This window comes from Nilaparvata lugens, chromosome X (assembly GCF_014356525.2).
Source record: "Nilaparvata lugens isolate BPH chromosome X, ASM1435652v1, whole genome shotgun sequence".
Classification (NCBI taxonomy): Eukaryota; Metazoa; Arthropoda; class Insecta; order Hemiptera; family Delphacidae; genus Nilaparvata; species Nilaparvata lugens.
Genome location: NC_052518.1, coordinates 83,598,320 through 83,625,924, shown reverse-complemented (window position 1 = coordinate 83,625,924; position 27,605 = coordinate 83,598,320). Strand labels below are relative to the sequence as shown.

General features: G+C 33.9%; 1 protein-coding gene across 2 annotated transcripts in view; it reads left to right on the top strand.

Annotated features, from left to right (window-relative positions):
• Nucleotides 1-27,605, top strand: part of LOC111045231 — an 82,438-nt gene that overhangs the window by 6,515 nt on the left and 48,318 nt on the right. For both annotated transcript variants that reach the window (XM_022330589.2, XM_022330588.2), the window contains exon 2: nt 12,137-12,246. In XM_022330589.2, the coding sequence (XP_022186281.1) occupies nt 12,174-12,246 (73 nt within the window). In that variant the 5' untranslated portion in view covers nt 12,137-12,173. The remainder of the gene's footprint in view (nt 1-12,136; nt 12,247-27,605) is intronic.

Below are 27,605 nucleotides of genomic sequence, written 5' to 3'. Positions count from 1 at the left end.
ATTTAATGTAGTTAATATACTTGTTACTGTAACTCTGTACTCAAATGTTTCAAATACTGATCGTAGCAGTACACAAATTTAACTTATCCTCTATTGAAATTGAATTTTGAAATCTATGTAACCTATGATGTTTCCTTCTATAAAAATCTATCTTTCAACATAAGAATATGACTTATGACTTACTGACTATGGTAGGCCATAGTTAGGCCTAGTTTATCAAGCTCAATATAATTGAATTTGCTCTCAGTTACCCTATAATTTCTACTCCAGGAAGTAACTCTAAATCACTCAATGAAAAATATAGACCATTTTATCTCTTCTATAACATATTTTCTATGACGTTATAGATCTGGAGTGTTCCGTAATTTAGAGATGCACTCCATCTGTCGATTTTTGTAGACGTTTTTGAAGTTTAATTACGTAGATCAGGCTTGCCAGAACTAGAAAATTTGCCAATTACGACTTAATGATATTATAGCAGACTTTGAGCGTTACCTACATACCTACTTCATGGTCACCCTGAATGAATAATTCTCGTATTCAACGCTATTAGATGCGCTCGAGCTCGCATTAACATTTCTCACCACGTAATTGGTGCATGGGTACATTAATTGTTATTTCATTAGACAAAATATTATATGTAGCTCGCATTGGTTCCGAAGAGGTGGCCATTTGGTTTACACTTCCAAATAGACCTACTTATTTTGTTTGAGCCTAAGATTGTTGCACTTAAAACTGACGTCGATTCTTTGAAAAAGTACAGTGAAGAAACCAAATTAAAATTTGAAAAACTCCCTACAGATCACGATGAGAAGTATATCAAGTTGGAAACGGCCATTGCAGAGCTTGAAAAAAGCAATTCCCAGCTACGAGAGGAGGTTCATTTTCTACAGCAGAGGTCGAGGATTGAAAACTTAGAAATTGGGGGATTACCACGAACTGAAAAGGAAAACATTTATGAACTATTGGGGGCTGTTGCTAAGTTGATCGGGGTCTCATTTAAACAGGAGGACATTGCTATAGCTCATAGAGTGCCAAACGCTAGGGGTGGTAGTAATATCATCATTAAATTTGTTGCAAGAAGAGTAAAATTAAATTTTATAAAGTAACTTGATTAATTCAATATGAAGTGATAATTAAGTGTTATATTTAAATATAGTTTGGTGTTTTAATTTTTCTAAATCCAAAATGTTCAGCTTATATATATATAAATATATTTGGACGAAAATTGAACTTGAACGTTTACAGTAGAAAACATAACCTATTTTTTTGACATTTTATAAATTTATCAAAATTTGGGAATGGAATAGATTTGGGCCAAGCCTGTTGTTCCTTCCTATTCATATTTATATGATTTGTGATTCTGTCCACAAATAAATATAAAGTATTCGTGGCTTGAAGCGGCGAAAAAGAAAAAAGGCAATCGATCTTGGTTTGGGGCTCCCTGGATCTTCTATGTACATCAACGATCATCTGTCTCCTTACAACAAACAGCTTCTTGGAAAGGCTAAAGAGTTGAAGAAAAGGGGTAAACTGGAGTTTGTTTGGGTCAAGAGTGGAAAAATCTTTGTTAGGAGGGATGCTGCGTCCCCATCCAAGCAAATAGTGCGAGAGGCCTCTTTGGAAAAGCTTAGTCAAGGATAAATTGGTTTGAGTGTACTGAAAATGATGATCTTAAACTGTGAGTAAGAACATTTCTTGAATGATATTTATTTTTCCTTCCATTAAGACTATGATATTCTTTTCATATAAATTATTTTGCAAATAGATCTTTGATCTTTGTTGGTTCATTTATTTGAACTCTAATTCAGGTTGTTGCTGTTCTAAGGATTTTATTCATAAACATGAGAGTTCTATTTTAGATATTATTGATTTTGAATATATATATATATAATATATATATATATATATATATAATATATATATATATATATATTTATATCTATATAAATTAAAACAGGAGACACAAGACATAAATAGATTGAAAACACTTGAAAACTTACATTAGTAATGGGGAAAATTTTCGGAGACTGAGTCTCCTTCCTCAAATAGGTTGAAAATTTCAATTTTCAAACCGTAAGTTTTCAAGTGTTTTCAATCTATTTATGTCTTGTGTCTCCTGTTTTAATCTATATTACAAACTTTAAAGTGTCTTCTATATATATATATATAATATATATATATATATATATATAGAAACAGGATACACACGACACGGGTAGATAAAAAACACTTAAAAACTTACATTTAAACGAGAATTTTCGGGTGCTGGGCCCCCTTTGTCAATCAACCAGGAAGTGAAGTGCAGATTTGAACATTCTAACGGTCGTGACCACAGAGACGCGGTAGAGATGTTGTGTGTTGTGTAGACCATAAAGCACAGACGAACGGAGGCGCACTGATTGAAGGAGCATTATGGGATTAGTTGGTGGGCCATGATGGGTTATTTCAAGCGGGAGATTTCAAATTTGAGTGGGTTATGGATAAGGAAAGCTGTAGATTATGAATTGATAGAGAAGAGGAGATTTAAAATTATAAATCCAAAATGAAGTAGAATAAAATTAGAAAATGGAATTATAGAATTGAATTGGAATTAAATTTATTTTTATTTTTATTGTTATTGAAAATTTATTATATATTTGATAGCTGTGAAATTTCTTATATATGATGGAATTTATTTCAATTTAATTGGACAGTTGGTGTAGAGTTGATAGTTATGGTACTATTGCTGTCTGTTAAGACCAGGACTGGAAGCAGCTCCAAGCACCCAAATAAAAGCCAATTCTTTCGTCTTGACATCTATTGAGGGGGCTGTGGGAGGGAGAGTGGCAAGGACTTTGACTTTGAAGCATTGGTCAAAGTTCTTGTTGTGCTCAGAGCCATGGGTGGGGATGGGTAGGGAAGTATTATTTTTAAAGGAAGCCGTGTGATTGTTGATCCGGAGGTTTAGGGCAGTGGTGGTTTCACCTATGTAGAAGGCAGGACAGAAGTTGCAGGAAAGGAGGTAGATCCAATTTTTGGAGATGCAATTACTGGATTGATGGATTTGATTGGTGTAGTTGGTGATAGGACTGGTAAAGGAAATGGAAGGATCAGTGATAGGGCAGGTTTTACAGCGGGGGCGTTTGCAGGGTAGGATACCAGGTGGAGTTGGGATTTCATCAGAGGTGAGTGATTGGTTTTTATTAAAAATTATTTTGAGTTTGGGAGGCTGCTTGTAAATGAGGGTGGGTGGTTGCTGGAAAAGGTGTTTGGTAGAGGGATTGGAGGAGACGACATGGAACAGATCTTTAAGGACAGGCTTGAGGTTTTCGATTCCAGGGAAGTAGGTAGTACAGAGCTTTGGAGTTTGTGGGATTTGGGAATTTTTTGTGGTTAGATTAGTGTCTGTTTTGGAGGAGATTTGTTTCTGTAACAACCTTTCAGGATAGTTACATTTCAGGAGGGATTGGTGGAGTTTTTTGAGGTACTGGTCAAGGTGGTGGAGATCACTGCAAATGTTTTGGCCTCGGATTGAGAGGGAACGTGGGAGGGATCTTTTGATGTGGTAGGGATGGCAACTCTCAAAGTGTAGGAACTGTTGAGTGTGGGTGGATTTGGTGAAAGTATTGGTGGATAAGGCATTGGAGTTGGAAAGGATTACGTTGACATCTAGGTAGTTGATGGAGGATTTAGAGATATTCCAGGTGAAGGAGACAGAGTAGTTGGAGTTGAGTTGATTGAGGAAGTGGGAGTTATATTATAGTTATTTATATATATATATATATATATATATATATATATATATATATATATATGCTTATCACTCTCGATCCCTTTCTAAATGATGAAATGTATACATTGCATCTTATGGTCTGTGATGATAAAACAGCTGTAATATTTATAATCTGTTATCTCTGTTACTAAGACACATATTTAATGTCGAATAAAGCTCGTGTTGAGTCAAATTCTATTACAATTTATTCGACATTAAAAATAAAATAAATGGGTCCGAAAAGAAAAACGAGTAAACGTCAAGATTTAGTCAGTGAAGGAGAAAACGATTCACAAAACCAAATGCTTGGAAAAATACTGAAACCAACAGTTTTATCGATTGACCAAGATTCAGATGAAGCACCGAAAACGTGGAGACATTGGAAGGTAACATTTTTAAACTTCTTAAAAAACAGTTCAATCCCGAAAAAGGATGAATTGAATGTTTTGATCAATTATGTGTCACCGAATATTTTTAAAAGTATTTGCAATTGTATATCATTTGAAGAAGCTATAACAACTCTTGAAGAAAGCCTCATAAAACCTCAAAATGTAGTACATGCACGTTACTGCTTATCTAAAGCAAAACAAACCCATGGAGAATCAATTGATCAATTCTATAATAAACTAAAACGGCTAAGTTTACCATGTAACTTTCAAGCAGTCACGGCTGACGATAACAAAAGTGAATATATCCGAGACGCGTTCATCTCCGGATTAGAATCATCGAAAATCAGACAACATCTTTTCGAAATGAAATCGCTAACTTTGCAAGACGCTATCTCACAAGCACGAATGTTAGAGAATGCTGAAAACATTGCTAAAGAATACGAAACCAGTTCAGAATATGTTAACACAGTCCTAGCAAACGAGAATAAAAATACCGAGAAAACGACTTTAGTCCGTAATTCTTACCAAAAGAAGATTCAATGCAGATTTTGTGGCTATAATAATCATACTGATAATAGCCAATGCCCAGCAAAAGGACAACCATGCCTAACTTGTAATCGAATAGGCCATTTTTCAAAAGTATGCAGAGCACGAAACGATAAAAAAAACCAAATGGTATCTGCCACAGTAATTTCAGCAGCAAATACCAGCACTGACCTCTCAAAATGTCTTGTTCCTATATGTGTTAATGGAATAGATACATTGGCACTATTAGACACTGGGAGCACAGCAAGTTTTATAGATAAGAAACTAGTAGTACAATCGAAGATGAAAACTATGCCATATTCCAATTTGATTACATTTGCTTCAAGTGCCTGCAACACTAAAACAACTGAGTGCGCTTTGAGTGAAATATATTTCCAGAACGAAGAATATAATGATTTTCCTTTGATCGTATTGAACAAATGTTGCGCTAGTGTAATTTTGGGACACGATTTTCTAAAGAACTTTTCATCCATCACTTTTGATTTCGGTGGATCTAAAGCAGCACTACAACTGAATGAAGACAATGACGCAAGAAGGCCTACTTATGAAATTAAAAAGTGTGCTCTAGCCCAAGCTACAGTAGAATCTGTCTCATTGTTTCGTGATCTTCAACCGGACTGTCGGCCTATAATAACTAAATCGAGACGACATTCAGAAGAGGATTACTTGTTTATGATGAATGAAGTCAAACGGCTTAAAGATGCTGATATTATAGAAAATAGTCATTCTTCTTGGAGAGCTCAAGCATTTGTTACTTCAAGAGAGAACCAAAAGAAACGTATGGTGATTGACTATTCACAGACCATCAACAAATTCACGAATTTGGATGCCTATCCACTACCACTAATGGAAGAATTAGTCAATAAGGTAGCGCAATATAAAATATTCTCATCTATTGACCTGAAATCTGCCTATCACCAGATACCAATCTTGCCTGAGGAAAGGCATTTCACCGCATTTGAAGTTGGACACAATCTGTATCAATTCAAAAGAATTCCGTTCGGAGTCACGAATGGAGTAGCTGCTTTCCAGAAAGTGATTGATCAAATCATAGAACAAGAAAATTTGACATCATGTTATGCCTATTTAGATGATATTATTGTATGCGGAAGGACCCAAGAAGAACATGATGAAAATTTAAAAAAATTTCTGGAGAGCAACAGAAAAATATGGCCTCACGATTAATGAAGAAAAGTGTAAAATATCTATGGAGAATTTAACCTTTCTGGGATTCGAAATTGGTCAGGGTATGATTAAGCCCGATCCAGATCGATTGAAACCACTCCTTGACTTACCAGCTCCAAAAAATCAGAAAGAATTGAAGCGTGTCCTTGGAATGCTTGCACACTACTCCAAATGGATAAAAGAATTTTCAAAAAAGATCCATCCACTTGTGCATAATACTCACTTCCCGTTGAATGAAGAATGCAGAAATATATTTGAATCATTAAAGAAAGAAATAGGATCTGCAGTTCTAGTGCACATTGATGAAAAAGTCCCGTTCACTTTGGAAACTGATGCCTCAGATTACGCTATTGGAGCAGTATTAACACAGAATGAGAGACCAGTGGCGTTTTTCTCAAGAACTCTTTCCACATCTGAAACTAGGCACTCTGCAGTGGAAAAAGAAGCTTATGCCATTGTGGAATCAATCAGGAAATGGCGACATTACTTACTTGGACGAGAATTTACACTTATCACAGACCAGAAATCAGTTTCATTCATGTTTAGTAATAAACAAACCAGCAAGATTAAGAATGACAAAATCCAACGATGGCGCCTTGAATTGTCAGAATATAAGTTCAATATAATTTATAGAGTTGGAAAAGAGAATATACCAGCAGATACACTATCAAGAGTCTGTGCCACTGTTGGATGCCATACAGATATAAAGAAACTGATAAAAATTCATGAGAACTTGTGTCATCCAGGAGTTACTCGACTCCATCATTGGACCAAAACAAAGAACTTACCATATTCAATAGATGATGTAAAAGAAGTATGTTCCAAATGTATTACATGTTCTGAAATGAAACCACGCTATGCCAAAGGAACTGGCCGCCTTATCAAAGCAACTCGACCATTATGGTCTTAATATGGATTTCAAAGGCCCACTACAATCAAGTTCAAGGAACAAGTATATTTTAGTTCTTATAGACGAATATTCCAGATTCCCATTTGCCTTCCCCTGTCCTGACATGACTACTAATACAGTAATAAAACACCTTACATCACTATTCTCTCTTTTTGGTGTACCGTCTTACATACATTCCGATAGAGGAACATCGTTTATGTCATCAGCTTTGAAAAATTTCCTACTATCAAAAGGAATTGCCAGCAGCAGAACATCGCCCTATAATCCAGCCGGTAATGGGCAAGTCGAACGGTACAATGGAGTTATATGGAAAAGTGTGATGCTAGCCCAATCGAGAGGTTTGAACAACAGTCACTGGGAACAAGTTCTCCCCGATGCCCTTAACTCTATTCGTTCCCTATTATGCACAAGCACCAACTGCACACCACATGAGCGGATGTTTTTACATGCAAGAAACTCAAGTAATGGAAAACCATTACCAACCTGGCTATTGACACCTGGACCAGTATGGTTGAAGAAGATGACAAAAAACTCAAAACAAGAATCGCAAGTTGAAAAAGTTGAATTAATCGAGAGTAACCCTGAATATGCGTTTATTCGCCACAACGACGGCAGAGAATCGACAGTCTCACTTCGCCAGCTCGCCCCATACCCCACGAGTGCCGATTGATATTAAGGGGGGAAGATTGTGATGATAAAACAGCTGTAATATTTATAATCTGTTATCTCTGTTACTAAGACACATATTTAATGTCGAATAAAGCTCGTGTTGAGTCAAATTCTATTACATGGTCATTCTCTCATTCCGGTCGTATATTGACAAAAATACTTTTCAACTGAGTTTTATTCTAATAATAAATTTAACACAACACCTTAGTCTGTGTGATTACAAGTGAAAGAAAACTTTAACGCCAATTCAGTGGTGAATCTTATGATATCATAAATAGGCAAATAGGTCTTATAAATAAATTTATTATAATTAAATAGGCAAATGGATTACGATATCACTAGATAGATGGTGTAACTTATAATTTTTAATTTTATTATTATTGTTCTCAACGTTATCAAAGCAGTATCGTGTTTTTTATGTGATGTTTCTCCATATGCGAATTAGTCATTTTAGGTCTTTTCTAGTAGTTTTGTTCAGTACTACATATAGTGCATTATTTTTTAATTTGAATTTATTTTCTTAATCTGTAATTAATAATAGTGAGTTGAATTACTATGATAATCTATGAATGATATGCTAATATATCTACATTTTATTGTGGGTTCCTACACGCTAGTTGAGGAGAACCAATTTCTCTATTTTTCTATTTCTTGGTATATTTTTTATCTTTCATTTTCGTTTTCTTCCCATATATGCTCTTTTCTATCTCTTTTTTTAATTGTGTGTATGCGAGTGTGAATGAAGTTCCAATGAAGCCATGTGAAATCTTTACTTATTTTGAATTCCTGATATGCCACCTAATCATTAATATAAAATTTTGTATATTATTTCCTATCAATTATGATGGAGGATGAAAATATTTGTGTTCTATTGAGCTCTGTTGATGATTCACATATTTCATCAAGTCATAATTTTACGATACTTCATCAAAACATTCAAGGGATTAGTAGCAATTTTGATAAGTTTGTTACATATTATATTAACTGCTGGAAAGTGAGGCCAGCGATAATAGCACTGACTGAGGTGTTGTTGGATACAGATGAGCAGGTGTCCCAGTATTTTATTGATGGCTATGAATCATGTTCAAGTGTTTCATCTTTCACGAGAGCCACTGGCTTGGTTGTTTATTATTCCACTGAATTAGTTGGTTTCAACTGCAGTGTGACGGAATGTAGGGTGGAGGGTGCGGATATTCTTTATCTTCATTGCACCTTATCAAACTACAAATTCAATCTCATTGTGCTTTATCTATGGCATGGCTTTGAATGCGATAGATTTCTTACTAGTCTTGATTCTATTTTAAACGTTCCTTCTGCCTGTGACACTGTTATAATAGGTGACGTCAATATCAACATTTTGGGGTCTGGTGATAACAAAGTTGATGATTATTTAGAAATACTTAGCTATTACGGCTTCGAATCAATAATAGATATACCTACCAGAGTGACTGAGACCACATCATCCTGCATTGATCACGTATTTATTAGATCTCGAAATTTTTCGAGACTTTTCATTTTGTAAAAAGCGCAGTTATTGGGGATTTAATTGGCGATCATAGAGCTGTTTCATTGACCATTCGAGCTAACTTAGAGAATAACTTGAGGAACTTTTGTCAAGATAAATATAAAATAGATTTTGATAAACTGAATAATTTCCTGCTGTCCCATGATTGGGGTGATGTTTTATTCAGTAATGATGTGAACTATAAATTTGATAAATTTCTTGAAGTCTTTGAAAATTACATTGCATGTTCAAAAGTGAGAGTTGAATCTCAAATAAATTCAACAAATTCAACAATCCACTCGCGTGATAAATTATTTAAAAAAATGAAAGCAAACCCTGAAAACCTAAGGATAAAAAATAATTTAAAAACTTATTATAGAAAAATAAAAAATTGGATTAAAATTCAAAAACAAAAGTATTATTCTACATTAGATCAAATGCCCCCTCGGAAAAAATAGCTAGTTCTAAATAAACTGTGTGTAAATCCGAGAAAAACTAGATCTCATGATGAATTGAAAATAGAACACAGGAATGAAATTGTAACGGATCCAAAAACCATAGCAAATCTATTTAATGATTTTTTTGTAAACATTGGCAGAGACGTTTTAGCTACTTCTTATGGTGCAGCTGATAATGAAAATGACTATCATAACACCTTCAAGGAAAGAAACCATCAAGCGTCTATGTTTTTTGAAGCTGTTACCTATGATGAACTGTTAATTTACATAAAACAATTAAAAATGGTACTTCTTCTGGAAATGACCTTATATCTTCTACAATTTTGAAGAATGTTGCTCTGACCAATGTTCCCATTCTAGTTGATATTTTCAATTGCAGTCTATCTACAGGAATATTTCCTTCTGGGATGAAGCTAGCAATAGTGGTGCCAATCTGCAAATCCGGTTCTAGATTCAAGTTGAACAATAATTATAGATTATATCTCTGCTGTCTGTCTTCTCAAAGATATTGGAAAAAAGTGAAAAGAAGACTTCTCAATTTCCTCAACTCATATAACGTTTTCTATAATTAACAGTTTGGCTTTCGTGAACGCATGAATACAGAGATGGCTCTTGAAAGATTCATGTCAGTTGTTTTCTGTGGCTTCAACTTCAGGCCAGCGCGCTGTGTTGCAGGACTGTTGTTGGACATCAGAAAGGCATTTGACACGGTTAACCATTCAATCTTGTTGAATAAATTATCTAAGGCTGGTATCAGAGGCATTGTTCTGGATCGGTTCTCTTCATATTTGAAGGACATATGTAGCTATTGGGAGAGTGAAGAGTGAGGTTTAGGGAGTGGACTGTGGTGTACCACAGGGTTCCGTCCTTGGACCAATCTTGTTTCTCATCTTTATAAATGATCTCTATTCGTGTGAGTTCAATGGTATGCCTGTGTCCTTTGCAGATGACACTGCCTTGGCATATTGTGAATGAAGAGAATGATGCAGGATGATTTGGATAAGCTATTGCTCTGGTTCAGGCACAATAGAATAAAGCTCAATCTTACAAAAACAAAATATATAATATATTGTTCACATTAACAACATCATGTACACTGCCTTCTGCACTGAAGTTTCATGGTGCCTGTGATCGGAATGACTGTGACTGTGAGGTCGTTGGTCAGACCAATGCCATAAAATATTTAGGTGTGATTGTTGATGAAAAGCTTAACTGGTCTCAGCATATATCTATCATAAAAAACTATCTGTTACTCGTCCTGCGAAAATTCTATTTCTTAAATAAATTTCTCCCTTTAAATGTTCTTAGGCAGTTATATTTTGCATTTGTTGATCCAAAAATAAGTTATGGTATTAATTGTTGGGGCTCCATCTATATTTGTCACTTGAAGCCATTGATAACAGTGCAGAAATCGATAGTCCGTGTTATAAATAGAAAGGGTAGATATGAACATTCTTGTCCTCTATTTCATTGCCTTGGATGTTTGCCTCTTAGATATATGTATGTGCTTAAGGTCCTGTATATGTTCTTTGTAATGTCTGGAAACGGTGGTCATACGTTGCTCAGGGATGTTCCCAGCTATCAAACTAGGAGAGTGACAGCTGATTTACTGAGACTTCCCAAATCGTATACCACTTGTTTCCAGAAATCGTTTGTATTTCTTGGCCCCAAGTTTTTTAATAACATCCCAATTGAAATCAAGAGGGTTCAAAATCAACTTGTTTTCAAAAAAAGAATTCTTAGATGCCTGACCATTTAGAATCCTTATTTAATGTTATTTCGTAGTTGAAATGTAATTTTGGTGGCTTGCAATAAGCATTAGTAAGATGAGCTGTTATTGGAAAGTGTGCAAGGTGAGTGAATGTGAGAGTGAATGGTTGCTAGTCTTTTCTTTCTCCTTTCTTTTTCTTTCTCCTTTTATTCATGCATTTGAAATTAGTTGAAGTGATATTCATTCCTGCTTGCAAACGTGGAGTATTGTATACTTCCAGCAGGTAGTATTTTTTATTCCAATTCACAAATTTACCGTATTTCTCTAATAAAACATACCAGTATTTATTTTATTAATCTTCCATTAATTATTTTTTATCTTACTGAGCTGTGTGTTTTCGTTTTTCTTATTTATTCTGATTGTTAATATTGTAAGTTTGAATAAATAAAATTTGAATTTGAATAAAATTTATTTTGTTCCAGAAATGTCTTCATCATAGACGAATTCATGAAAAAATTAAATAATGTCAAATGCTGATGCTAATTGTTAACTAATGCTAATCAACAGTAAACTGTTTTTTGACTATGAACGGGGAGTTCACCTTTTCGCATTCCTTCTACCAACAAAAAAATATTAAGCTCATGTATTTAATATCGTTTGCAAAAAAAAAAATATTTGCAGAGTTTTCATCATTTGAGTCAATATAACAATTTTAATTAACTTGAGAACTTAGTTTCTTAGAGGATCTGAGGCACTTTACCTGTATATATTGTTATGAATCTTGAAACTCGGATATTGAATCGAGAGAACTATTGTAGATGTGAACATTGTTATACTACCTCATATTGTTTCCTAACTTTGGAAAAATATCAGTGACATTAATAGGATCTGTTTAATCAATAGGGGCTTTCGGTCCCACTTTGAGACGTACTACCGAAGCCTGCAATTGGAAATTACTGCAGTTAAGTTTAAAATGAAATAATTGATTTACTGTGTTGTTTTGTTGACAGCAATGGAGAAACGGTGTTGCATTAGCAGCTCCTACCGATGAGGGTCATGATGCGGCCCCTGCCATTGGTGCTTATGCTACTAGTGCTGGCCGCTTACTGCCTAGCTGCTGGTAAGTATACACCATCTTTCATTTTAAAATAATTTGTAGCAATTGATGTTTGGTCATAATTAAAGATCTCGGAGCCTATCCGTTTAATAATAGAAACCGCCATGCTAATTTCTCGAGTATCTTTTTGGAAATTACTAGGTGTTCTCCATTCTAGGAGGTGGAGCTTATCTTCCGAAGGTCAATGATGAATGTGTTGTGTGAGTTGATACCTTAGGCATACTGTATGGAAGTAACTGTTATGAACATGGAATCCTTTTTCAAATGTCATTCTTTTCCCTCATTATTGGGATGCTATCTAAATCTCTTCTAGAACAACCTTCTCTGCTGTCTTCCTCAATATTTTTCAATGTGAACTCTACTAACATGATAATAGAACACTAGCTTCTCCTCACATAGACTAGACCTGTTTTTTTAACTAGCTTCTTCTATAATATTCATTCTATATAAAAAATTCGTGTAAAGCTGTCCAGTACTATTTCCCTTCTGAATAGAACAGAATCCATTACAACTTCCTCTACAGAATTTTCAAAGCGAAGATTCTCGATCTTCTATTATCAATTATTAAAACTATGAGAAGTGATGAAAATTTGTATAATAACTATTTTGTATAAGATTTGCATCGATTTCTCATGTTTTTATTGAAGCGAACGATAATTTAGTAGCCCAGATTCTCACGGTCATTTAGTATTAATTCCTTATTGATCATATCACTTTGCTTGGGATAACACTTACAGGCACAAAATAATCTCATTAACTTATTTGATTATTAATATGATTATCAACTTAGTTGATAAATTTGATGCGGGAATTCAACTTTATCCATGTTCAATGAATTTAATTTCTTCAGAAAAGCGAAAAATAAGAAGGAAAAGAAGGGCAGGAGGTGGAGAAGAAGAAGAAGAAGAAGACGACGACGACGACGAAAAAGAAGAAAGAAGAGTCATTAACGTCTTCGAATTTTGAATAGCTAGCTTACTCTTACGTTTTCAATTTCAACTAACTTACTTTAACCATTATAGAGAAAAGATAGCATAAGTATAGCAGAGGTGGCACAAACATTTTAGTAGCATTAATGCTTCAACGTGCCACTATGACGATGACGTGATACCAGGCTATTGTAGCCAACTATTTTAGCGTGTTGCTTTCCGAAAAGATACAGTATCAATCTCCTCGTATCATACACAACTGCCAGCGCTATCTATAGTGAAGTCCACTTTATAATGACAGTGGATAAAGATAGAAGAACAGCGTTGCCTTGCCTCTGCATTAATTAATTATATTTATACATTGCCAAAAACAGATTTGGCATCGTTGCGGAGCTATAAAAGGATAGTAATACCTTCTTTGTCGAATGATAGACAAGGATAGCAACATCAAAGTTCATCAATATTACTGTCATTATAACGTGGACCTCACTATAGCGTTAACTACATTAAGCTTTTTTCTTCCAGAGTTTCCGTAAGCCCCAGTTTTCCAAGAGTATTTAGAAGTGATTGAACAACTAATTGACAGAAATAATTTGTGATAAAATTTTCTGATATGTAAACACCATTAAAAACCTATTTCAAACTGAATCTGATTAATTTTCTGGTAAATAAATGTGTTATTTGGTGCTACCTCTCGCCAGAGTTATTAGTGATGTATTGTCGGTGTCCTTCCAAGAGTAGTCCAAGGTATCTAGGTATGCTGCTTGAAACGACGTGAACTTCAGCGAAGACCTTTTAGCGAGCTTTTATGGATGTCTGTCTTTTTTGGAGAATCACCATTTATGGTGATTCATGAATTTGATAATATTATTTATTGCAATTTATTTCTAAAACATGTCATGTCATGATACAGTATATCAACATACCACGTAAAGTGAAGTAAATAATCTTCGATTACGTTATGTATCAATAAAGAATGTAGCCGAGACAAGGTTTAGCTGGCAAGTCGCGCTTTATTCAGATCACACAGATACACACAATACTATAAGATATAGATGGCACTACTTCAAGTAGGCGGCAAAATACAAATTTCTCCAACACTCCTCCTTGATTTAAATTTTTTATTATCAAAAGAAAAAAGTAAAATCATCAGATTATACATCAAATATATGGAATGAATACAAAAACAAACAAAATCACACAATAATATTCATACCATTTCTCATTTTGGAAAATTTCTCATATGACAGAGCTTTAGTTAGAATGTCACTCAGATTTTCTTCACTTTTTACATACTTAATTATTAATATACCTTTACATACAACATCTTTAATTAAATGAGCCTTTATATCGATATGCTTACTCCTTTTACTATTCTCAAAATTTTTAGTCATCTGTATGGCAGCTTGATTATCAATAGATAAATAAGTTTTACATTCATTGTAACCTAAGTCATTAGCAATGCCTTTCAAATTAATTAATTCTGTGGCTGTACTTGCAGCAGCCAAATATTCAGCTTCTGCAGTTGACAGAGCAACACAATTTTGTTTTCTTGAAAACCATGATACAGGATTTCCAGCAAATAAAACTACACAACCACTGGTACTTTTCCTATCAAGTTTATCTCCTGCCCAATCTGCATCACTATAACCCTGCAATAATTCAGATGAATTAGAATGAAGAGTGAGACTATAATCCTGTGTTTCTTTCAGATATCTTAAAATCCTTTTCCCTGCTTTCCATACTTTTTCACTCGGTTTTTCAGTAAATCTACTCAAGTAACTAACACTAAATGCAATGTCAGGTCTTGTACTAGTTGCAATGTACATGAGGCTTCCAATTAATTCACGAAAAGAAACATCAATTATCTCATCATTATTTGACAGATTCAAATCTTTTTCCATAGGAGTTTTCATACCTTTACAATCAAGCATCTGAAATTTGTTGAGTACTTTCTTTATGAATTTTGTTTGAGACAGTTTCAAACCATTAACGCTCCTCCTGAATTCTATGCCTAGAAATTGTGATATTTACCCCATATGTTTAGCATTGAATTTTTCTTGCAAATTTATAATTACGTTTTCGGAATTACCAGCAATCAAAATGTTGTCAACATAAACTAACATATTTACATCATCAGCAATATACAAACAATAATCATAATCAGAACGTTTGAAACCAAGTTTATTAGCAAAGTTATTAAATTCATCATTCCAACATTTGGGCGATTCCCTGAGTCCATAGTCCATACAGTGCTCTATTCAATTTCAAGACTTTACTTTTGTCATAATTAGTTCCTTCTGGTGGCAGAATATAAACTTCAGTATTGAGTTTTCCATTCAGAAAAGCAGATGGAAAATCCATTTGAATGATCTTTTGTTTTCTTAATAATGCTACATTTAAAAACATCCTAATACAACTCATTTTAGCAACAGGAGCATAAATATTATTTCCCTCATCCTCAACTTGAAATCCCTTAGCTACTAATCTGGCCTTTCTAATCCCATTATCCTTATTCCTAAAAACCCATTTCGTTTCTATGGCTTTCTTTCCTTCTGGCAATTCTACTGGTGTCCAAGTATTTAACTTTTGTAATCCATCAATTTCTTTATGAATTGCTTCTTTCCATTCTTTCTGTTTGATTGCTTCTGTGAACGTCATAGGTACTTCATCTGACTCTACATACAAAGCAATCACTTCATTACACTCAGTTAAATACCGATTTGGTTTTCTTAAGAGTTCTCTCGGTCTTAGATTCAGATTATTTTCTTCCACTTCTTCCTCACAATCTTGTTGATTCACATTAGAATTTTTATCATTTATGTGATTTCCAGTACACAAGTCTTCTTCATTATTCTCCGTTTGTTCTTGATTTCTGTTTACATCATCATTACATAGTTCTCTCTCATAATCTTGTAATGTCCTTTCTCGATTTCTTTCTACATTTTCAGTACATGATTCTTTCTCACTATTTTGTGAAATTTGTTCTCGATATAAATCAATACTTACTTTTGAATCAAAATTGTCACTTTAAGGGGATTTATTTTCATTGAAAAGTGCATCTCTAGTAACTACTATTGATTTACTTACAATGTCCATTAACCTGTAATTATTTGAGTTCCCATCATAGCCTACTAGAATCATTTTCTTTGATTTAGAATCCAGTTTCTTTCTTCTACAATCCGGTGTCAATGCATAGGCTTCTGAACCAAATATTTTCAAGTGTTTCAATGACGGTTTTTTACCTGTCCATACCTCAAAAGGAGTAGAGTTTGGTGTTTGACATGTCCCTGATCTATTCAATATGTATACACTTGTATTTACAGCTTCTGCCCACAGATTCTTAGGCAAATTTCTAGACAATAACATACACCGAGTCATTTCCATAATTGTTCTATTATCCCTTTCAACCCTGGCATTTTGCTGTGGAGTATATCTAGCTGTTCTTTCAATTTCAATACCATTTGCATGCAAATAATTTTCGAACATTCTATTGACATCTGTTCCATTGTCTGTATGCAAATACTTGGGTGTACGACCATACATGTTCTTTATTTTATTTACATAAGTCTTGAAAGCATCAAACGCATCAGATTTATGCTTAATGAAAAATACAACTCTGTACCCTGAACAATCATCTTTGAAGCAAATAAAGTAGTTTGCTCCACCGATAGAAGTTACTGACATAGGTCCACATACATCACTAAAAATTCGCTCACCTGGCTTGGAAGATTTCCATGAGTTACCTAAATCATAAGATAATCTATGTTGTTTTCCTACAGTACAACCTTCACAGAAAAATTTTCCAGTGTCATCAATTCGTATACCATTAATTAATCCTTTGGATACCATTTCTTTGATTGCTTTACAATTCAAGTGTCCTAACCTTTCATGCCAAAGCTTAAGATTTGCAATAGATTCATTACTTGTCAAATTTACTTCAATATTATTTAGCACTACAGTTTTAAAAAGCATATTATACAAATTATTTTCAGTACGAATTCCTTCAGCTACAAGTTTGTTGTTATGATAAATCTTAGCTGTATCATTTTTCTTAATTATAATCATCCCTTTTTTCGTTAATTGTCCTTCAGAAAAGAGATTTCTTTTTAAATCTGGTACAAAGAGAACATTTGTGATAATTGAGTCAAACCACTCACCTTCAATAAACTTTTTGATGTTAACTGTACCTTGTCCTCTGATTGGAAGGCGAATATTACTACCCAGTATTACAGACTTGTTGTTCCTGAACTCTTGAATTTCTGCAAAGAATTTCCTGTTCCCCGTCATGTGCGATGAGGCTCCACTGTCAAGGATCCATGGCTCTGAGTCTTCAGAATCATCCAGGTCGAAATCTGATTCTTCAGCGTTGAAAGCAGAAAAATGTGAACGTTCTCCATCTCCATAACTTTGGTTGTCACGATTTTCCCGTTGGCGCACGTTTTCAGGAGTCGATTGAAATGTCTTTCCATGAAACATTTTTGGCTTCTTCCAATTTTTTGCAATGTGATTTTTACCACGACAGTTATAGCAAATTACAGTCCTTTTTTCTGATGGCGTATTATTCTTCTGAACTGTTGAGGTAGATAGAGCTTGATCATTGCTTTCCTCTTCAGTTAGAGCTCTCTCTTCATCAAGAAGTCTTGAAGTCAAATTCGTTATAGTTTGTTTTTCTTCAGGCATTGAGAACCAAGCTTGTCTCACTGTCCTATATTTTGATGGTAGGGTACTCAAGATTTTTGTTATTATCGATAGTTCACTTATATTCTCGCCTATATCCCTGGCTTCTTTAGCAAGACTTTCAATTTTATTAATGTGGGTTGCTACATTATCACACGGGTCCATTTTGTATTGATGAAATTTGTCTATTATTAACATTTTGTTAATTTCGGATTTTTGACAATAGATTGAGTCAAGTTTTTGAATGATTTCAAATGAAGTTTCACAGTTTTCGATCAACACAATTTGTTTCTGGTCCATTGCAGTAGATAGTGTAAACATAGCAGTTATAACTTATTCCAGTCCTTCAATTCTTTTTCGTCGATTGGTTTTGTTTCTTTGCCAAAAGCAACATCTAGGCAGCCTTTAGCTCGAAGAGCACATTTCATTTGAAATAGCCATTGTTTGTAGTTGGTGCCATTGAACCTAGCTACCAAGTCGGAAGAGTTCATCTTGAGACTTAAAATTGTCCGAAACACAGCAGAAAACTGTTCTCGTTTTCCAATTCAATATTATTATTTGAATTTCAGCTTGAAACACTAAAGGAAGCAATAAGCATAGCACGTTGCATCATAACACACGGTATTTTTGATTGGCCTACAGCATACAGCAATAATTCACACAGGTTTCAGTTTTTCACAAAGAAAATTTCACACAGAATTCACTTTGACTTTCAACATACTTTACTAGAAAGTAAAATAAAACATTTAATTAACTTTATTAGAGCTTCCTGGGCCCATAACCTATAAAGAATGTAGCCGAGACAAGGTTTAGCTGGTAAGTCGCGCTTTATTCAGATCACACATATACACACAATACTATAAGATATAGATGGCACTACTTCAAGTAGGCGGCAAAATACAAATTTCTCCAACAGTATCATATCCATATGAGTAATATTATGACCTTCGAATTTGATACACTTCAATCTATGACGTATCAGTAATCGGGCAATAAATATTAAATAATAATCAAACTTAATGTGGCTCACGACCCACCTAAAACTGTAAAACTATTCATCTCTCACCTAAAACTGTTAAACTATTCATCTCTCACCGCCTCATTACCCATGCACAAGCCTAGAGCTCATGTGGGCATCACCCAAAAAAGCCTCTTTTTCCTCATCGGTAGTTCTATGGCAGGACTTGGGGTTATACTATATTATGTCATAAACTATCTTATTACGGGTTGAATCAATTGGCTGTTGACCTTATTTATTCCTATCTTACAACTAGAGTACAGTATGTTTTTAAAAAATGGCGAGTATTCTAGAGGTGGAATAGTCAAATATGGTGTGCCACAAGGTTCCATTCTTGGTCCACTGTTATTCATTGTTTATATTAATGATTTGCCTAATATTATTAATTATTCTTGTAATGACGATATTGCTTCGGATTTGTTTGCAGATGACTTAGGTTTGAAAGTAGCTAATAAGAATAAGGATCATTTGTATTTTATAATATTGAATAATATCTCTAAAATTGAAGATTGGTGTGCAGCAAACAATTTGAGCATTAATTCCAAAAAAGAGGATATAACTTTCAGCTTTGACAGAAAAATTAATGATATACTCTCAATTCAGTTTCTTGGCGTGAGAATAAATTGATACCAACCCGACTTGGAAAAATCATATAACATATATACAGAATGCTTCAGAAGTAGTGTCAAACATTTAAGGGTATTGTTCCTGGATGATAGGAGACTACAAAATGTCGTATTTGAAGTGTCCAAAACTCAGTGATTATCCTAAAAGCTGTCATTTTGTTTCTTCACTATTATTAATTTTTATCTCAAGAACGAAATGTTGTATTGATCTGAAATTTGGCATGAATATTTATGCTATGAAGATTCAACTTTAAAAAATAGAAGTAAAAATTTTCGATTTAAATGTACAAAATGGCGGCCATTTCAAATTTTTGATGGCAAATTTCACGGAAACCGTTCACTTTACAGAAAGTTTACAGTTGACAAAAAAGTTGGAAAATTTTATCAAGATTTCAAGGATACATTATTTATCAAGATTGGTGGATGAATAACAGACAAATTAATTTTTTCGTACTGCATGCATGATCACTTTTCATCATTTAGACATCAATATTAAAATTTTAATCCCAATTGTCACATGGTTACACTTTATGATTGCTATGGGCAACCAACTTAATTATTACATTGTTTATAAGTTATTCAGTTTGTACTCAACTATAAAATAAAATGGATGTTAATTGACCATATAATATTCATTACTTTAAAACATAACAGCTTTGAAACTCGGTATGGCTCCATATGGACATACAACTGATTTTACAATGCTTTTCAGATGATCTTGTTAGTCTTGTAGAAAAATGATTGTACGGAAAGAATCAAGGTATCCTTTGAATCTTGATAAAATTTGCTAACTTTTTGTCTGTTGTAAATTTTCTGTAAAGTGAACGGTTTTCATGAAATTTGACATTAAAAATTTAAAATGGCTGCCATTTTGAAAATTCACATAGAAAATTTTTCATTTTATTTTTCAAAGCTGAGTCTTTACACCATAAATATTCATGCCAAATTTCAGATCAATACAACATTTCGTTCTTGAGATGAAAATTCTCAAGTGAAAAAACAAAATAGCAGTTATAAGGATAACCGTTGAGTTTTGGACACTCCAAATACGACATTTGTAGTCTCCTATCATCTAGGAACAACACCCTAAAATGTTCGACACTATTGAAACATCCTGTATACAGAGTGTCCCACCAAGGTTGTAACAGCCGTTGACCATAGATTCTACTCGACATTTCTGACAAAAAATGTTTAGTAAACTTTTTCCCTATCGATCTTTGTTTTCGAGATATATCGATTTCTCGATATTTTCAAAATATGCCTACTTCCGATCATTAAATACTCAATAACTCGAACTACTGGTGGAATTTCAATTTCAAGGGTATTGTTGGAGAGAGAAACACATTTCTAACAAGATTATGTAATTAGACAAGATTAATGTAATTTTATATGTTGTTAGATATTTTGTAGTTTTTTATTTAAACTTGAAAAAATGCAACCGTTTTTTCTCAATTTTCTCCGGGTAGTTATAGTGGTTTCAATATTTCAAAAACTTCTCCATTTCATAAGCTTTCGAATGAGTATAAATTCGAAAGGGTAAGTTCATTATAAAGTGTTCACAAGTACTAATATCTGGGATGAACACCATCAAAATGAAGAAATTCACAAACAGCATGCATCGAGTGATGATCCTAAAGGGTGAAATCACTTGATTATTGCATTATTTTCTGTAGCATATAGTCTAAATCCTATATAAAATATTAATCATACACTTTTACAAGATCCAACAAATTTATTCATAGAATAATAATTCAAGGTAGATGAATGACAGAATTAAAAAAACTGATGGCAATCATTCAGATGGTAATCAAGTTGAATATCATGCTCACTTCTTAAAGGAATTCTAAATAACGTCCATTTCTGTTTATGCAACTTCTGCTGCCGTTTATCAAGCTTCGAGTTGCACTTCTCACTTCGTTGGGCCGTGTCTTCATTAATTTAAACGTCAATCGAATTCTGAGAATCAGTTCCTCTCTGTTCTCTACAGGTTCTCTGTAAACTTCACTTTTTACAACCCCATAAAAGTAGAAGTCCATTGGAGTAAGATCAGGTGAGCGTGGTGGCCAACTTACGGATCCACCTAGGCCAATCCACCGCCCAGCATAATTGCTATCAAAAGCCACCCACGGACGTTTCTAGCATAATGAGGGAGGCAGCCATCCAACTGGAGCCACATATTATGACTCAAATTGAGAGCACATCTTCCATCAATTCGTGAAGCTCATTGACCAGAAAGTCCATAAAAACTTCATTATTTATCCTTGCAGGGAAAATGAAAGGTCCATGCATGTGTATTGTGGAAATTTACAGCACCAGTTCTTGTGAATGTACTTTTATCAGTGATCTGTCCATAAAATGTTTTAAACACAATCTTGTGCTAAGATCCAACGGCAAAACTGCATTCTTGAAACAGTATCAGGTTCATTGAACTCTTTAACTGGGGTATCATGAAGTGGTCGAAAGTTATTGTTCTTCAATATTCTTTGAACTATCATTTCTGAAGCATCCAACATCCCAGCTGCCCGCCGGATGCTGGATCGAGGATTCTGTTCGAAATACTTTAGAATAAGACTCTCAAAAGCTTCAGAATTTAAAACGGGCCTCTCGTACCTTGAAACTGATCCTAGACCATCTTGACATCTGTCAATCTTAAAGACGTGTTATGAGATGGGTGTTTGCGGTCAGGAAAACGTCTCCTGCATACTGTCTCTGCCTCTCTTGAATTGCATCCACACTCTCCATACACCAATAGCATGTTCAAGTTCTCAATCAAGGTAAATTTCATGATAATGAACGCGAACACTTCTCTACTAGCCAAAGTTGATACTAGCATGAATGTTGATGTTGTAGAACTTTTCCATAATTGAAGAGACTTGAAATGTTGTCAAAAATCCACTTTATTTAAATAAAATGTGTGAGCACATTAAATACAATGTGAGGAGCATGCTCCTGTAAAATATTAATTTAATTTAAATAAAGTGGATTTTTGACAACATTTCAAGTCTCTTCAATTATGGAAAAGTTCTACAACATCAACATTCACGCTACAAATTTAATCAAGTTGATACATATCATGTCAATTAACTGGAAAGCACACTGAAAATAGGCTGAAACATACATTTCTTGTTATTTTATTCAGGATTTATGGTACAGGAAATAATGCAAATTATTGAAAAAGTTTTATCATTGTAGAATGTTAAAGTGCTGATTAAAACTTGTGAATATTGTCAGAGAAATCAGGTGATTTCACCCTTAGGATCACCACTTGATGCATGCTGTTTGTAAATTTCCTCATTTTGAAGGTGTTCATTCCAGATATTAGCAGTTTTGAACACTCCATAATGGAACTTACCTTCTCGAATTTATACTCATTCGAAAGCTTATGAAATGGAGAAGTTTTTGATATATTGAAACCACTATAACTACCCAGAGAAAATTGAGAAAAAACGGTTTGAAATTTGAATTTGAAGAATTGCATTTCTTCAAGTGTAAGCTCTGATAAAAAACTACAAAATATCTAACAACAGATAAAATTACATCAATCTTATTAAAAATGTGTTTCTCTTTCCAAAAATACCCTTGAAATTGAAATTCCACCAGTAGTTTTCGAGTTATTGAGTATTTAATGACCAGAAGTAGGCATATTCTGAAAATATCGAGAAATCAATATATCTCAAAACAAAGATCGATAAGAAAAAAGTTTACTGAACATATTTTGTCAGAAATGTCAAGAGTAGAATCTATGGTCAACGGCTGTTACAACCTTGGTGGGACACTCTGTATACAGGATGTTTCAGGAGTGTCCAAAACTCAACGGTTATCCTTATAACTGCTATTTTGTTTTTTTTCACTTGGGAATTTTTATCTCAAGGACGAAATGTTGTATTGATCTGAAATTTGGCATGAATATTTATGCTGTGAAGACTCAGTTTTAAAAAAATAAAATGAAAAATTTTCTATGTGAATTTTCAAAATGGCAGCCATTTTAAATTTTTAATGGCAAATTTCACGAAAACCGTTCACTTTACAGAAAATTTACAACAGACAAAAGTTAGCAAATTTTATCAAGATTCCAAGGATACCTTGATTCTTTCCGTACAATCATTTTTCTACAAGACTAACAAGATCATCTGAAAAGCATTGTAAAATCAGTTGTATGTCCATATGGAGCCATACCGAGTTTCAAAGCTGTTATGTTCTAAAGTAATGAATATTATATGGTCAATTAACATCCATCTTCTTATATAGTTGAGTACAAACTGAATAACTTATAAACAATGTAATAATTAAGTTGGTTGCCCATAGAAATCATAAAGTGTAACCATGTGACAAAAGTTTCATTTTAAATGCAATTGGGATTGAAAATTTAATATTGATGTATAAATGGTGAAAAGTGGTCATGCATGCAGTACGAAAAAAATTAATTTCTCTGTTATTCTTCCACCAATCTTGAAAAATAATGTATCCTTGAAATCTTCAAAAAATTTGCCAACTTTTTTGTCTACTGTATGTGTGTATGTCTGTGAACACGAAAACTCCATTCCTAATTAATCGATTGACTTGAAATTTCAAACTTAATGTCCTTATACCATGAAATTCCGACAATAAGAAATTCAATATAAAAGATGGCAGAAAAAATGGCGTATAGTGACTAAAAAATCATGTTTTTCACCGTTTTCTCGAAAAAGGCTCAAACGATTTTCCTCAAATGTATACCCTGGATAGCTATTTATAAGCCCTATCAACGGACATGAGTCTCATGTCTGGGAAAATTGCAGGAGCTCCGTAATATTCTTGAGAAAAATGGATTTTGTCAAATTTCTATCACAATTTTCTCTAAAATGACTTGACCGTTTTTTTTCAAATTCATACCCTGTAAAGCTATTTATCAACTCTATAAACTGGCATGAGTCTCCTTCCTGGGAAATTAACAGGGGGTCCACCCCATCCTTGTGAAATGGACTTTGTAACCTCCTTCTCATGCATGAGGTAGGTAGGAAGAGCAGTTTATTCAAAAGAACACATAGTCGAGATATTTCATTTGTAGAACAGCTGTTTTGACGATTTTTAAAACAATCATAGAATTTCACAATTTACACAAAGGAAAATGTACTCTGAAAACAATAGTATGATTAAAAAACGATCATTTTAAATATGTAGCCGCAAATTGTCATTATGTTATTCCCCTAAATTATTATCGTTTAGTGTTACAGTTCAATGAGCAAGGAGAGTTGTAAGAGTGTACCACACCAGATTTTTTATCAAGTTAAATTCAGATTCAATTGCATGCGTCATTGCATGCAATTAATAATCAACTCGACAGTTGATTTATGATGAATAATTCTATAGACTGTTTTTTACGGTAATATTGGCGTTAGAAGGAGACTCCTTTTCCTTTTGTATTATCCTTAAAATGCAAATTAAAAAAAAAAACTCATATATACGTCGACGCGGAATTCAAAATCTATCAAATTTCATGAAAATCTATTGCCGCGTTTCGCCGTAAATGCGGAACATAAAGATACGTACAGATTTATGTGCCGCGAACATGAGCAATTCATTTTTAATCAGCTGATGCCAAGCTTTTTATATCTGTATCTTACCGTTTCTGTAAAAATACAGATATAATCAGCTGATTAAAAGTGAATTGCTCATGTTCATGGCGCGTATATCTGTATATATATCTGTCATGACGCGTATATCAAACAGAGTCACTGTAGTGTTAAAGCACAGAATCTCTGAATGGTTAATGTATGTTGGATGGCAGGATGCAGAGAATTTAATCAAATCACCTTATGTTTGAAATTCAAATTTTAATCTGTTTTTCTTACCAAATACATCTTGCAAAAAGCGATTCCGGCTGTTCTGGTGTGATGAAAATAATAATTATTAATAAATTATAAAAATCTGGTGTGGTACACGCACACAACTTTCCTTGCTCATTGAACTGTAAGCCTCATTCTTAGATGAGAATAATTTAGGGGAATAATATAATGACGATTGGCGGCAAAATATTTGCAACTACGATCAGACTACTTTATAAGTGTATATATAATTGTTTTCAGAGTACTTTTTCCTTTGTGTAAATTGTGAAATTCGATGATTTTTTCAAAAGTCGTCGAAACCGCTGTTCTACAGATGAAATATCTCGACTATGACTGTGTTCTTTTTATAAAATGCTCTACCTACCTATCTCATGCACGAGAAGGAGGTTACAAAGTCCATTTCTCAAGGATGGGGTGGACCCCCCATTAGTTTCCCAGGAAAAAGACTCATGCCAGTTGATAGAGCTGATAAATTACTATACAGGGTATGAATTTGAAAAAAATCGGTCAAGTTGTTTTTGAGAAAATCGTGAAAAACATGGTTTTTCAGTCATTATCCGCCATTTTTCTCAATAATATTAAGGAGCTCCTGGAATTTTCCCTGGAATGAGACTCATGTCAGTTGATAGGGCTTATAAATAGCTATCCATGGTATAAATTTGAAGAAAATCGTTAGAGCCGTTTTCGAGAAAACCGTGAAAAACATGGTTTTTTAGTCATTATCCGCCATTTTTCTCAATAATATTACAGGGCTCCTGGAATTTTCCCAGAAATGAGACTCATGTCAGTTGATAGGGCTTATAAATAGCTATCCATGGTATAAATTTGAAGAAAATCGTTAGAGCAGTTTTCGAGAAAACCGTGAAAAACATGGTTTTTTAGTCATTATCCGCCATTTTTCTCAATAATATTACGGAGCTCCTGGAATTTTCCCAGAAATAAGACTCATGTCAGTTGATTGGGCTTATAAATAGCTATCCATGGTATGAATTTGAAGAAAATCGTTAGAGCCGTTTTCGAGAAAAACGTGAAAAACATGGTTTTTTAGTAATTATCCGCCATTTTTTCCGCCATCTTGAATTGAATTTTATTGAATTTCTTATTGTCGGATCCTTATGGTATAAGGACCTTAAGTTTGAAATTTCAAGTCGATTGGTTAATTAGGAATGGAGTTATCGTGTTCACAGACATACACACATACACACACACACACATACACACACACACACACATACACACACACAGACCAACACCCAAAAATCATGTTTTTGGACTCAGGGGACCTTGAAACGTATAGAAAACTTGAAATTAGGGTACCTTAATTTTTTTTGGAAAGCAATACTTTCCTTACCTATAGTAATAGGGCAAGGAAAGTAAAAATAGGTATTATTCAAGCCGATTGTCTAATTTTCTTCCAATGGATCTATCTTTCTTCCTTCTCAAATTCAAATTGATTTTTTTTATATAATTAATCCTAAAAATATATTAAATATAATCTATTTTTATTTCATTTACCGTATGTATCTTATACTTATAGCCCAATATTTTTTATTGTAACACAACTAATCTTAAGAACTGCTCCCACACACGGACGTAATCAGGCACGGCCCTAGGGACTTTGCCGCCCTGGGCGAAATCAGCAAACTCCGCCCTCCCCCACCGCCAGGTATCCCGTCTAATAATTGTTTACTTAAAAATTTGCCGGAAGGTTATCAGCTGTTCAAGTTGAAAATGACATTTGAACAAATATTTGACAAATATAAATATTGAGGAATAAGTGCAGGCAACGAATGCTCAAATAAAGGTATGGAGGGAAAATTTTGGAACACAATTTTAAACTCTACAGCTCTTTTAAGGATGTTAAGAGGATTAATATATCAAAAATCCTCACCCTTACCCCATGTACTAAAGGGGTGGGGGTAGTTTGAAAGTACCAGTTTTTCATTTTTCTCATATATTTCGGAAACTATGCATCTTATGAACATTTGTACACTGTACAAAATTGAAGCTCACAAAATTACCAACAAGTTTTGTTCTCTACATTTTTTTCATATCTCAAAGTAGTCATATCTCAGAAGTTCAGTTTTAGTGTTGAGAGTAAAAGTTTTGTTTGGTAGAGGATTTCGATAAATATGATACTTTTTGAGATATATATGTTCTAAGGTGATGCTACTAAAACTGCTGCAACAGTCGTAGGGAAATGCGTAAAATAGTGAAAATATACATCAAATTGAATATAATTTGATGCTCCGTCAGCTTATAATCAGCAAGGATTCTTTTCATC